Here is a 12,696-nt window from a genome sequence, read left to right on the forward strand (position 1 = left end):
ACCTTCCATCCCTCAGCCCTTTTGGTATGGGGTAAAAGGGGTTCTGTAGCTTGAGGAATAAAAGAAGTATGGCTGATCCAAGTTAACCATGGAATCCTTTTATTGTGGCAGTCATTTTCAAGGATAAAATATGTTTTCTTAATTTTTTTAACGTTTCCCTTGGGAAAACCAGAAGGTCAAGTTGAAGAACAACAATAGTTTATTTCCCTGGCATAGAAAAGGTTAAGAAACTGATATTTAACTTACCACCTCCCTCTAGTTGTCCCTCCTACCTACCAGTACCACCCCCGCTCCCAGGCTGTTTTACACAAAGCTCAGACATGCCAGCAAATTTGGAAATCCAAGCCTTAGCTCTCCCCTTCTGCACCATGAACTTTACTGCCAATGATCACCGAATACCTTTGAATGATGGAAATAGCATTCCCATCATTGGGCTCGGTACCTTTTCCGAAAAAGTAAGATGATTTCTTTTTTTTCCTACTGTGTCATTATTATAGCAACTTTGTTTTGAGACATACTTGTATAAACTTTATTTTGAGCAGATTGGACAGTCATAGCTTGCTCTGCATAAGCCTAATTTCAAAGGACTGTTATTCTTTTCTGTGGGTACTAAGAAAAGGGTTGAGTATTTACCCTAAAGAATATCACTGATATTCCTTTAAATGCTAATGAATATTTTACATAAAGAATTGTATCTTTCTATTGACCTCTTTTTGTTGATCCAGTAGGCCAGAAATTCTGAGTGTAGAAATCCACAAACCCTTTCAGGGGGTTCCATGAGGTCAAAACTATTTTTATGATAACACTGACATTATTTGTCTGTTAAGATGCTCCTTCCTTTTCCAACTACTTATCTGTGTGAAGCCAGATTTCCTTTCTATATGCTTCAACCAAAATAACATATTGCAACAAATTGAATGTAAAAACAAATATGAGAATTCAAATGTCTTCTATTAAGCCAGACATTAAAGAGATTTGCAAAAATAACAATAACAACATAACAAAACAATGCTATTCTTACTAATGTTTTGTTTTGAAAAATATAGATATTTTTCATTTTAAAATGTTATTTGTAATAATATTTAATGGCTTTATCATTTTAAATGAATAAACAAATATTGAAAAAATATTATCAGTTTTAATTTCTAATATGATAAACATTGATAGATATAATCCACATAAACAAAAGCTCTTTGGTCTCTTCCATAATTTTTAAGAGGTCTTGAGATCAAAATACTTGAGAAGCACTGCAGTAGGTCAATATAGAAATGTTCTTTGGATTTGTGAGCCATATGTCATAGATTTAGAGCTGAAGGAAACTTAGATCATCTCATTCAACCCCTTCATTTTACAAATGAGGAAACTAAGTCCCAGAGAGGTTACTTGACTTCCCAACCACACTTGGATAGTAAGTGGAAGAGCTGAGATTTGAACCCCAAGGACTTTGATTCCAAATTCAGTGCTCTTTCCCCTGTAACACAGGTTGAGGTCATTGTTCTCTTATGTGAATTATTTTTGAACTTAGAATGAGTAAAAGGTTCAAGGATGGTTAGCCATCTGCATGGGCTTCCACTTTTATTTGTTATTCATTACTCTGGGATGTGGTTATGATATATGGTAGGAAGTCACTATTGGTTTCTCTGTATTTAAATTTTAGAGGCTAATGAATCTGAGGAGAGATTATGAAACAGAATGTATGCATGTGTGTGTGTGTGTGTGTGTGTGTGTGTGTGTGTGTGTGTGTGTGTAGGGAAAGAGAGAGACAGAGAGACAGAGACAGAGAGAGAAAAAGAGAGAGAGAGAGACATCTCTAGCTGGCTGTGTATATGAGAATGAATCAGTGTGTGACTACTTCTCTGCTGACCTAGCCACCTAGTGGACAGCCAAGTCAGCCTAGCTTATCAACAAGGGACCACAAAGGAGAGAAAAGTAGCATGTGTCAGGCAAATCAAATCACTGTCATACCTCAACTACCACTTCTCTTCAGACTCCTACTGGAGGTAGCCTAGGACCATCAGCCCAAATGCTCTGGGATGAAGTCAGTCAATAAGTATTTATTAAACACCTACTATGTGCCAGGCTAAATACTGGGGACACAAAGAAAAGCACAAACAGTCCCTGTTTTCAAGGAGCTCACAATATAAAGGAACTTTGTACAAACAGTCTCTCGATAGATAAAAGGATATAATCCACAAGGGAATGATTAGAACAGGCCTTCTGGAAAAACTTGCATCTGCTTATGCAAAGTGAAATGTACTGTGTACAAAGTAATAGCAATACTGTAAGATGATCAGCTGTGAATGACAGTACTTTCAGCAATCCAACGATCTAAGACAACTCTGAAGGACTTATTATGAAAATCCTCTCCATTCCCAAATAAAGAACTGATGGAGTCTGAATATAGATTAAAGCATCCTTTTTTTTTTTTACTTTATTTTTCTTCAGTTTTTTTTCTTGTCTATGTTTTCTTTCACAACATGGCTATTATGGATATGTTTTGCATGACTACTCATGAATAACCTATATTGAATTGCTTGCCTTCTCAGTGAGGGTGGAGAGGGAGGAAGGGAGAGAATTTGGAACTCAAAGTTCTAAAAACGCATGTTAAAAATTGTTTTTACATGTAACTGGGGGAAAATAAAATACTAAATATTGGGGTGGGATTTATGCTGGGACTTGAAAGAAGCCTGGGACTGCCTGCTCCATCCCAGACCACTGGTCCTGCTTCCAGCTGGGCCTCTACAGCCATCATGCAGTGAAGTGGGCCTTGAAGAGATGCCTTCTGGCAACTGTTTCTACAGGTACGAACAATAGCCTTTTTCTCCTCAGCAACCCCAGCTATTCAAGAACCCAAAAAGAACCACCAAAATCCTTAGCACCATCAAAGGGCTCAATGTCAGAATGGATATGGTTCTGTCAGTGGAAATGACATTAAAGATGCATTCCAATCTGCTTTACTGCTGTACTCCAAAACCCATGGATCTTTCCATCTGACTTTCAGGCAGCTGAAATCCATATATGTTATTGTCCCTATTGAATATAAGCTCCTTGAGAGCAGGGCTTGTCTCTGCTTTTCCATTTTTATCTATAATGTTTGCACATAGTAAGCACAATAAAAGCTTATTCATTCATTAATTTGAATGTGTGTACCATAGTCCATGTGATTATGATTCTTGTGAGAAATACATGCATAAATCTCTTGGGAACCTTTAAGATGATATATATGGCAAGGGCTATCTCCCACATGTAGCATAGGAGTGTCATGTGACTTGAAGGGAGGTAGAATGGATATCTCTAGCCTCTTCTCCTCTCACCTTTCTCCAAAAGAGACTAGGAGAGTAAGCAGGAAGTTGGGGCCAGATGGGGCCCTTCTAAGAGAGCAGGGGTGCCAGGCTAGTATATCTACCTGCTCTCTTACATATTACTTGTCTTGGGATGAGGTTTTCAGGTTCAATCTAAATTCTGATCCTGTTTCATTAATTGAGGAGAAGCAGGACCCCAAGCTTGAACCCTTCACCACCAAATATCAGTTCCACAATGAACCCACACAGTACTTACCAAAGAAATCCATTTATCCAATTTGATAGCAAAACAGAATTTGGAGAAAGTAAACAAGAAGATATATATCAGACAATAAAGAGTGAAGCAGCTGTCCCATTGAAAGTGGAGTAACTGCTCAACTAAGAGAAAGTCCTAGGTGTCTCTCAAGAGGAAGTTCCCCAAAGTCTCTAGTGTAGGCAAGCTGGGGATAGGGACAGGACAGAGACTACCAGCTTCTTCCCAGAATCTTTTCCTTCAGCAACCTCAAGTGTAATTGTCATCATCTATCTTCTCTCCCAAAGCTGGAAGCCAGAAGCTCCCAAAGCAGCTGCAGAGCCCCAAGAGACTGAAGAACTGGAGGAACACTTGAGGAAAATTCCAAGGGAGGGAGGATAGATAGGCTCCCACCAATTCTTTCCTGCCCCTCAGACAGGCAAGGGGCATTGATTTCCATCAATAAGGAGAAAGTCCAGTGCCAGTGGATCTTGGCACTGTGGTTACTAGCTGTCGTTGGTACTGGTGAGCATTTTTTTTTTGGTCCATATCTATGATTTAAATGGAAATAACCTCTACTGACATGGACTAGCAACTGAGCTCCCACAGCTCTAGAGAGATGCCTGGAACACTGACAGTCAGCCTAGTGGACAGAAGCCTCCCCTAGAGTAAGAAAAATCTGAATTTAGGTCCTGTCTCTGCCAGATATTGACTGGATGGCCACATAGGAGCATATGGAGAATACATTTGTGACCGTGTGTGAGCATATTGCTGATGTCCCATTCCAATGTGACTGCAGTTCTCTGTGGTTATATTAGTGCATCAAAGAAGATTGCAGGCCTGGTTGTATGTGAGCATATCTAGGAAAAAGTGCATCTGACTTGTATCTGTGAATATTCAGTTCTTTGAGACTTAGGAAGAAAGGAAACTAGCCCTTATTAAGTTCCCACTATGTTCCAGGCACATGCTAAGTGCTTTATAAATGTTTTCTCATTTGATCCTCACAACCACCCTGGAAGGGAGGTGCTATTATTATCTCTATTTATAGCTGAGGAAAGTTGGGCAAATAGAGGTTAAGTGACTTGCCCAAGGTCACCCATCTAGTAAGTATCTAAGGCCAGATTAGAACTAAAGTCTTCCTGACCCCAGGCTCAATACTCTACTTACCGAACTACTTAGGATTTTTTGGTGTGTTTTCAGTAGAGGCATGTGATAGAGAACTGATCTTGGAAACAGGTGGACCTTATATGGCAGAAGAATTCTGGCTCTAGAATCTTCCGGTTTACCGCCTGTGTAACCTCAGGCAAATTACTTCACCTTCTTTGCCCTCATCTCCTCATCTATAAAACAAGGGGTGGACCTCTGACTTCCCTTCCAGACCTAGAGCTCTGATCATATTACCTAGAATCTGAGTTTTCTAGTTCGGTGACCTCAGACGAGCTCCTTACTCTAAACAAATCATTTAACCTCTACCAGCTTCCAGTAACTCCCTAGGCATTCTCTAGAACTAAGTAGTTGCTTTTTGCCTGTGGAAGAGTAGAGGGAAATTCCCTACCTGAAATCAAATAACCTTCACTTAATTAAAACCTTTCTGGTAGAAAGTAGAGATACAAAAGAAATTCATGCTTCCAACTTACAAGGAGTTGACATTCTAATTAGGCACTAAGACATAAAAGGTTTATAGAATCTTACTGTATAATTTGTTGATGAAGAAAATGCATTCCAACACCTCTCTTTGCTTTTAGAAATGGTTAACAAAGGTAGAAACAGCATAGGAAGTGGATACGGCATTTTGGATGTGAGAAAGGAGGTTTTCCTTTTTCTTTTCTTTTTTTTTTAAACTACATCAAATTGCACTGACTGCCAGAAAATAGAAAACACTGGAAATGTGGAGACAGAATTTAAATGGGAAGAGGGAGCCGCAGCCTGTGCTCATGTTGAGAAAGGAAGAGAAGAGAGTAAAAGGGGAAGGATATCAGTGTCCTGACAAGCAGACTTGTGTTAGGGTCCCTCTAGCTGCCATCCTGGAGGAAGGCAGTGACAGACCACACACGTTCCTCTACCCCTAACAACTCCCAGGAGCAGACCTCCAGAAATCACAATCCAGGCCGCCACCAAATCTCCCTCGTGACAGTGGCCCAGGGAAGCCTGAGGCAGGAGGGAAAGTCCAAAAGTCCAAAGATTTCTACTATACTCCTGCAATCACCTTAAGGATTAAAGCCTTAGTAGTACGATTTTCCAGGCCCCGGCTGTCAAAAATTTCTCCCCATGTATTTGTTGATGGCTAGAAGCTGCTTTTTGAGGTTGCAGTGGGGTTAGCATTGTGGCAGTTGAATGCATCTTTTGGGAGGCCAGGCAGAGGAACTATCCTGCAAGAGAATGTCAGAATGCCTGGCTCTGCTATGTGACTTTATGCATGTAGCCACCCTCTCTGGACCTTCGCTTAGTTTCCTGTTTTGTCAAACAAGGGATGGGCTAAATGATCTCCAAGGTCCTTCCTATTTCTATACTTAGGTGATCTGTGAAAGTTTCATTCCATAATTTGAGATTTTCTTTTTAAGTTCCAAGTACAAATGCCTTGAGGAGTTGATACAGAAAACTCATGTCAATAATAGTCAATAAATAGTTATTAATTACTGCATGCCAGGCATTATGCTACATGTACACTTAGCATGTGTGACTTGGTCTTAGATGTCAATACTTGAGAAGATTCATTATTTCATCAATGCAGTCCTCTGTGCCAATACGGATGAAAATTTTGCCACACTTTGATAGGTTGTCTCTATGAGTTGCTGTAACAAAAATCCACCTGCATATACTTTACATTTATGCAAATTTTTTTTTTTTCATAAGCAGCTGGGTGGCATAGTGGATGGGAGCACTGGGTTTAGAGTCAGGAAGATCCCAGTTAAAATCCAGCCTCAGACATTCCCTAGCTGTGTCACCCTGTACACATCACTTAAACTCTTATCTGCTTCAGTTTCCTCAAATATTAAAAAAATGGGGATACTAACACCTACCTCACAAAGTTGTCGTGAATATCAAACGAGATATTTGTAAAGTGCTTAGCACATGGCACACAAGAGGCATTTAATAAATTCTTAATTCCTCTCCCTCTCCTTCCCTTCTCTATCTGTGTATATCGTGTTTTCCTCTAGGATAATGTGAGTTCTTTAAAGGCAAAGACGATTTTGGGGGGATGGGTGGAGGGATTTTGGATCCTGGGCGCCTGGCACTTTAGTGGGCACAATAACTGCTTGTCAGATTTAACGGCCGGTGTTAGCTAGTATAGACCATAGACACAGCCTGTCCTGATGACCACACTCAAAATCTTTGCTAGAACCAACCAGAAGTCATTTTCTATTGGCAATGACCTTCAAGATTACAGGGTTACAGCCTTGCCACAATGAGGCACCAGGGCAGTCTCTAGTGGAGGGCTGTTTGATCAACAGATCTGATGGTCACCAAATTTGCTCCTGTATTGATATAGACGGAGAGGAGGTGGCATTAGAAAACAGAGATACTGGGCAGCTGAAAGGTGAAGGGAAGTGAGTAATGGGAATAAAGGGCACAGACAGGTGAAGAAAGGGGATGTAGGGGTACAGTTTTGTCCAGTGTCAGTCCAGCTCACCTTGAACAATTGGCCATAAAGGTATTTATTGCAGATTCTTAGAGATTTTTTCATTCTAAATATTTGTACTGGGCAATGGCCCAATCTTTCAAACTCAGACCTTCCAAATCTATGTCTTTTTTCCCTGTTACCTCCAAAAGCCCAGTTTTTCTTCCTAGTTCTACTCTATTTCCCATTTTCCTTTCTTCACCCTACTTGGAACTCCTCACTTAACTCTCTTGACTGGTGGCTCACTAAAATCACTATTAGATTCCTCTTTTTACCAATAGATTTTCTAGGGGTTCCTGTATCAAAAGTTATTGGGTAGCTTCTCCTCATTCAAGTCTTTAAGTTGATTGCCGAGCACTGTTGGAGCCATGAATTGATCCAACCATTCTGGAAGGCAATTTGAAGCTATGCCCCGCAAATGAACTAAACTTTGCATACTCTTGACTCAGTGATACCACCACTAGGCCTACGCTGCAAGGAGATCAAAGGGAGAAGAAAAGGGCCCATGTGAATAAGAATGTTTATAGCAGCAACTTATACTATAGCAAAGAACTGGAAATTAAGGGGTTGCCCATAATTTGGGGAATGACTGAACAGGTTGTGGTATGTGAATATGATGAAATATTATTGCTCTATAATAAATTACCAAAGGGACAATTTCAGACAAATCTAGAAATACTTGAAAGGATTGATGCAGAACCCAGAGAACAATTTATACAATAATAGCAACATTATGAATTTAACAACCTCTGGAAAGGCATTGGCTGGTCACAAATATCCTGGGAGTTGTAGGTCTTCCCAAATTGGTAAGAGAGGAAACCGCTAGTTCAAGCCTCAGACTATAGTGGGGGGAGAGAAAGAGAGAGAGAGAGAAATTGAGAGAAGACAATGATGACAACAACATTGGGGTCAATGTGGCTGCAATTTTGCCTAATGTTGGCCTAGTTTTTTTGTGTGAACTGTACAAGATTTTGGAGAGCTCTAATGAATAAGGAGAGTAGGTGGGAGAGGTGGCCATTGATCTTCCGCCCCTTCTTCAAGACCACAAAAGATGACCTGTTCTAGGAGTGACACAGAAAAGACTGCCTTTTGCAAGTGTAGGGCTAGGATCTCAACCCTCCAGCCCATTGTTGGAGAGTTTTGCTCTCTAACCAGGGGCATAAGCATGAGCCATTTCACAACTACATTTCTAGGGGCATCATGGTAATCCATGAATAAGGTCCGCTTCTTTGTTTGTTTGTTTGTTTTTTAAATGAATCTTCGCCAAAGAAAGGAGTCTAATAGTAATGAGAGGTTATGTAAAGAAAAACAACTTTGATGACCAACCAAGATTCCAGAGGAATCTCAGCTCCTCTGGCTTCCAATGAAGAAGCACACTACATGCTTCCCATGCTTTTCAAGGTAGAAAGAGACATGCATTTTCAAACGTGGCCAATATGGGAATTCGTTTTGTTTGACTATGCATGTATATCTGTGGGAAGTGAAGGAAGGAAGTGAAAAGGGAAGGCAAGGAAGTCATTGAAACATTTTTTTAAAAGCACAGGAGAGAACATGAGGAAGTCCAGAAAGAAATAGACAAAGTGGAGAGCTTTGAAAGCTGCATGTTGAATTTATTTTATATGTAAAAGAAAAAGCAGCTTGCATGTGATGGAGATTTGTGGTTTCATGTACATCCAAATATGAGAAATAGCCTGCACTAAAGAAAGGAGATGGAATGTTGTATGGGGAACAGCAAGTAAGCAAATATGTCAGGCCCACAGTGGGTGAAAAGGAATAATATAGAATCAATCTGGGAAGATGGGTTGGAATTAGATTGTGAAGAGTTTTCAATGCCATTATGTGTGTTTTATATTTTATCTTATAGACGACAGAAAGCCACTGAAGCTCCCTGATCAGGACAGTGACATGGTTGGACTTGGGCTTTAGGAATTATAATTTGACAGTTGTATGGAAGACAAGGTAGAAAGCTTGGTTGCTGTGACCGTTGTCTGAGGAAGAGATGATGAAGATGTCGACTAGGGTGGTGGTGTGCAAATGGAGAAAAAAGAATGAATCTGAGATATATTATTCAATGAATAAATAGCATTTAAGTGCTTAATATATGCCTGACACCATACTAGGATCTATGGATACAAATACAAAAATGAAACTGTTGTTGGCCTTAAGGAGATTCCATTGTAGTGGGATGAGATAACACATATAGAGGATTAGTGGCCAGGAAAGGAAGTTTTGATCTGGGGAGTCATGGAGATTATCAATGGAGCCATAGGAGAGTTGATTATCATACCCTTTCTAGTAACATTGATTTGATTATGTTCCAACAACAGGATAGGGAAAGGGGGCATGAGGTGGTAATATATACTATGGCAAATCACATGACAAGATGCCCATGCCAGGTAGGCCCTGGTTTCCTGGTGAATGACTGGATGAGATGGGATGCACATTTTTGAACTACCTGGATACAGGTAATTGAGTGAGTGTTCATTCACCCACCAATTAGGATAGCTCAGCCCCAGTGACATAGTTGAATGGATTATCTCTCCCAGGTTGGGAGTCTTAGTCTTTAGAGGTCAATATCCAGAGGGTCTCTATTCCTGGTAGGACAAAGGAGGAGAATTGTAAGGTAGATAACCTTACAACCAATTTGAGTAGGCAATGGCTTCCTTGGTGGTTCACTGGATAGGATGTGAAGATAGATTTAGTAACTGACTACATTTGGATAAAAGAGGGTGAAGAGTATAGGACCACTTGGAAGTTTTGAACCTAAGTGATTGGGAAGTTCATGGTACCCTAATAAAATAGAAAAGTTAATAAAAGGGGTGGTTTGGGGCTGAATAATAAGTTTTGTTTGGGAATGTGTTAAGCTTGAGATGTTTGGGAATCATCTGGGTAGAGAGGATAGTTGAATCCATGGGAGTTGACATTGCCATATTTCATAAATATCTCTTACATTGAATTTAACTTAATTAATATTGCTTCACTCTCTTGGGGTTTAATTTCCTCTTAACCATCTTAGTCCTTCCTAGCAAACAGTTGGTTGGAGCTCAGGAGAGAGTTGAGAACTGGATATATAGACTTGGGTGTCGTTTGCATAGAAGGGTTAATTTACCCATGGGACCATTTTCTTTATCACTGTAAGCCTAGAATAAAAAAAAAATAATTACTCAAGCCCTGATTTGTAGCATTTGCCAATTTCTGAACTGTAAATGCTCACACTGAAAATTTAACAATTGGCTCTTTTAAGCCCTTTAAAGCTGACTCCAGCACACACTCCTAACTGTAGCTAAAATATTCATATGAAACAAACACAAGGGTCTTTTCCCATTGTTGATGATAGTATTCATGAATCATAATGACAAATAACATAGATAGTATTTTCTATATTTTGACTTTTTACTTTATTTCTATCATTCTGCTACTTAAACTATCTCAACTATCTTTACTGGTACTAGTTTTAGCAGTTCCAGTAGACTTTTTTCTTCAAACTGGTTATATATATATATATATATATATATATATATATATATATATATATAAATTAGGGACAATAAATTTAGGCAATTTAAACGTAATTGTTGAAAATTTCAACCAATTATGTATAATCATTCTGATTGTTTCAGTTTTTAATGTAGCAATTTTAAAAACAGTTTCTTGTATTGTATTTACCAAATTTAACAATATTGAGAAATATAGTGGATAGTATGCTTTCAATTTCCATACAAAGATTATTTTGCTTTTTTATCCACGTCGAATTCAAATTCAACAACTAGCACAACACCACAATTTATCTGTGTCATGAGCCTATGTTAACTGATGATAACTGACAGATTGTACTCCTGTTAATTTTGAAGGAATAGTTCAAATTTGACCCTTTTCCTTCATAATATATTAAATAAATAGTCAGACTTATTGATGATTAGAATGAATTTATCACGGTGTCTCATTTTCGTTGACTTTGATTTAAACTTTGTTTCATTGAAGAAAGTGAGTATATTTGCACAGGAGTTGTAGTTGAAAATAGCCAATGATTTTGGTTGTTGATTCACACAAATCCCTTTCAAGACAGTTATGTGCCCCACCTTCAGTAGAGTGTTTGGAAAATTCTAGGGTGTGTTTTGCTACCTGCGCCAATGAAAATGTGGATATTAGAGATCAAATAAGACTTGGAATCAACTTTCAATGTTGTTTAGCTCCAATAGTTTGCCTTTTCTTCTCTTTTTTCCTTCTGCCTTCGCTGTAATCCATTCTTCCATTCCCCACCTTCCTGACATTGGTTTTAATTTCTTTCCACTTCCTTAGAAGTTTTTTTTTTTTTTATTACTTCTGGATTACCTTTCCTATACTGTCAAAAAAAATCTTCATTTTAACAGTATACTGAAGGGGGATCAATTACGGGAATAAGAAAGTGATTGAGAGGATATTATCATCTTTCCTGGGTAGAAGCCACATAATGTCAATATAAAATAAAAGCCTAGTTAACAAAATCTGTGGCCATTAGGATAGTCCCCAGACTCTTTTCTGTCACCCACAGATACAGAGATCAGTATGCCCTGACCTAGGGATCCCTATTTTCATAGGAACCCAAGGTCTAAATGAGTCAATTGTCCCTTATACTGGAGCCCAAGATTCTAATCCAAAGAGAGATATATAACCTCATGTGAAGGGCAAATTGAAGAAGGATTCTCAAACATTATCAAGTGAAACTCCAAGGGGCACAAAGTCCTGTACATTTACACTAGTAGTAGAATAGTGAGGCCCATATTCTGTAATAATCATTCCAAGAGGCCAGGAAAGTGAGATGATCAGGTTTTTAATATTGCTTAACTCCTCAACACTAGAAGTTACAGCTCCAAGTTGATTACTTCTGCCTGGAATGGCAGTGGACACGTTTCCTATTTTTAAGACTGACATTTTGAGAACTTTTATTATTATCCATTATTAAATAATGTTAATACTTATAATTACTAAAATATTTGGCTTTTACTTGCATGAACTGATGCTGAGTGAAGTGAGCAGGACCAGGGAAAATGTTGTATACAGTAACAGTAACATTGTGCAATGATCAACTTTGATAAACTTAGCTCTTCTCAGCAATGCAATGATCTAAGACAATTCCAAAAGACTTGTAATGGAAAATGCTGTCCACATCCAGAGAAGGAACTATGGAGTCTGAATGCAGGTCAAAGCATACTATTTTTCCTCTTTTTGTTTTTGTCTTTCTCATGGTTTTTCCCTTTGGTTTTAATTCTTCTTTACAACATGACTAATGTGGAAATATGTTTAATATGATTGTACATGTATGGCCATATCAGATTGCATGCCATCTTGGGAAGGGGGAAGGAGAAGGAGGGGGAGAAAATTTAAAACGCAAAATCTTATAAAACGGAATGTTGAAAACTAAAGATAAGTAAATAAATTAAATATTTGGCTCTCACACGACTTTTAAAAGTTTGTAAATCACTTTAGATGTTACTTCTTCAGATTCTTAAAACTTTTTTGTGAAGTAGAAAGGACAGGTTTTATTATCCCTTTACAGATGAGGA

The 12,696-nt window shown here is 38.7% G+C and overlaps 1 protein-coding gene across 3 annotated transcripts in view; it reads left to right on the plus strand.

Moving 5' to 3' along the window:
- Positions 1 to 299: 299 nt before the first annotated feature.
- The window catches only part of AKR1D1 (aldo-keto reductase family 1 member D1), a 78,850-nt gene continuing 66,453 nt past the window's right edge, over positions 300 to 12,696 (plus strand). For all 3 annotated transcript variants that reach the window (XM_027842253.1, XM_027842252.1, XM_027842254.1), the window contains exon 1: positions 300 to 455. In XM_027842253.1, the coding sequence (XP_027698054.1) occupies positions 321 to 455 (135 nt within the window). In that variant the 5' untranslated portion in view covers positions 300 to 320. The remainder of the gene's footprint in view (positions 456 to 12,696) is intronic.

The sequence above is a fragment of the Vombatus ursinus genome, unplaced genomic scaffold (genome assembly GCF_900497805.2).
Source record: "Vombatus ursinus unplaced genomic scaffold, bare-nosed wombat genome assembly UNPS02014870.1, whole genome shotgun sequence".
Classification (NCBI taxonomy): Eukaryota; Metazoa; Chordata; class Mammalia; order Diprotodontia; family Vombatidae; genus Vombatus; species Vombatus ursinus.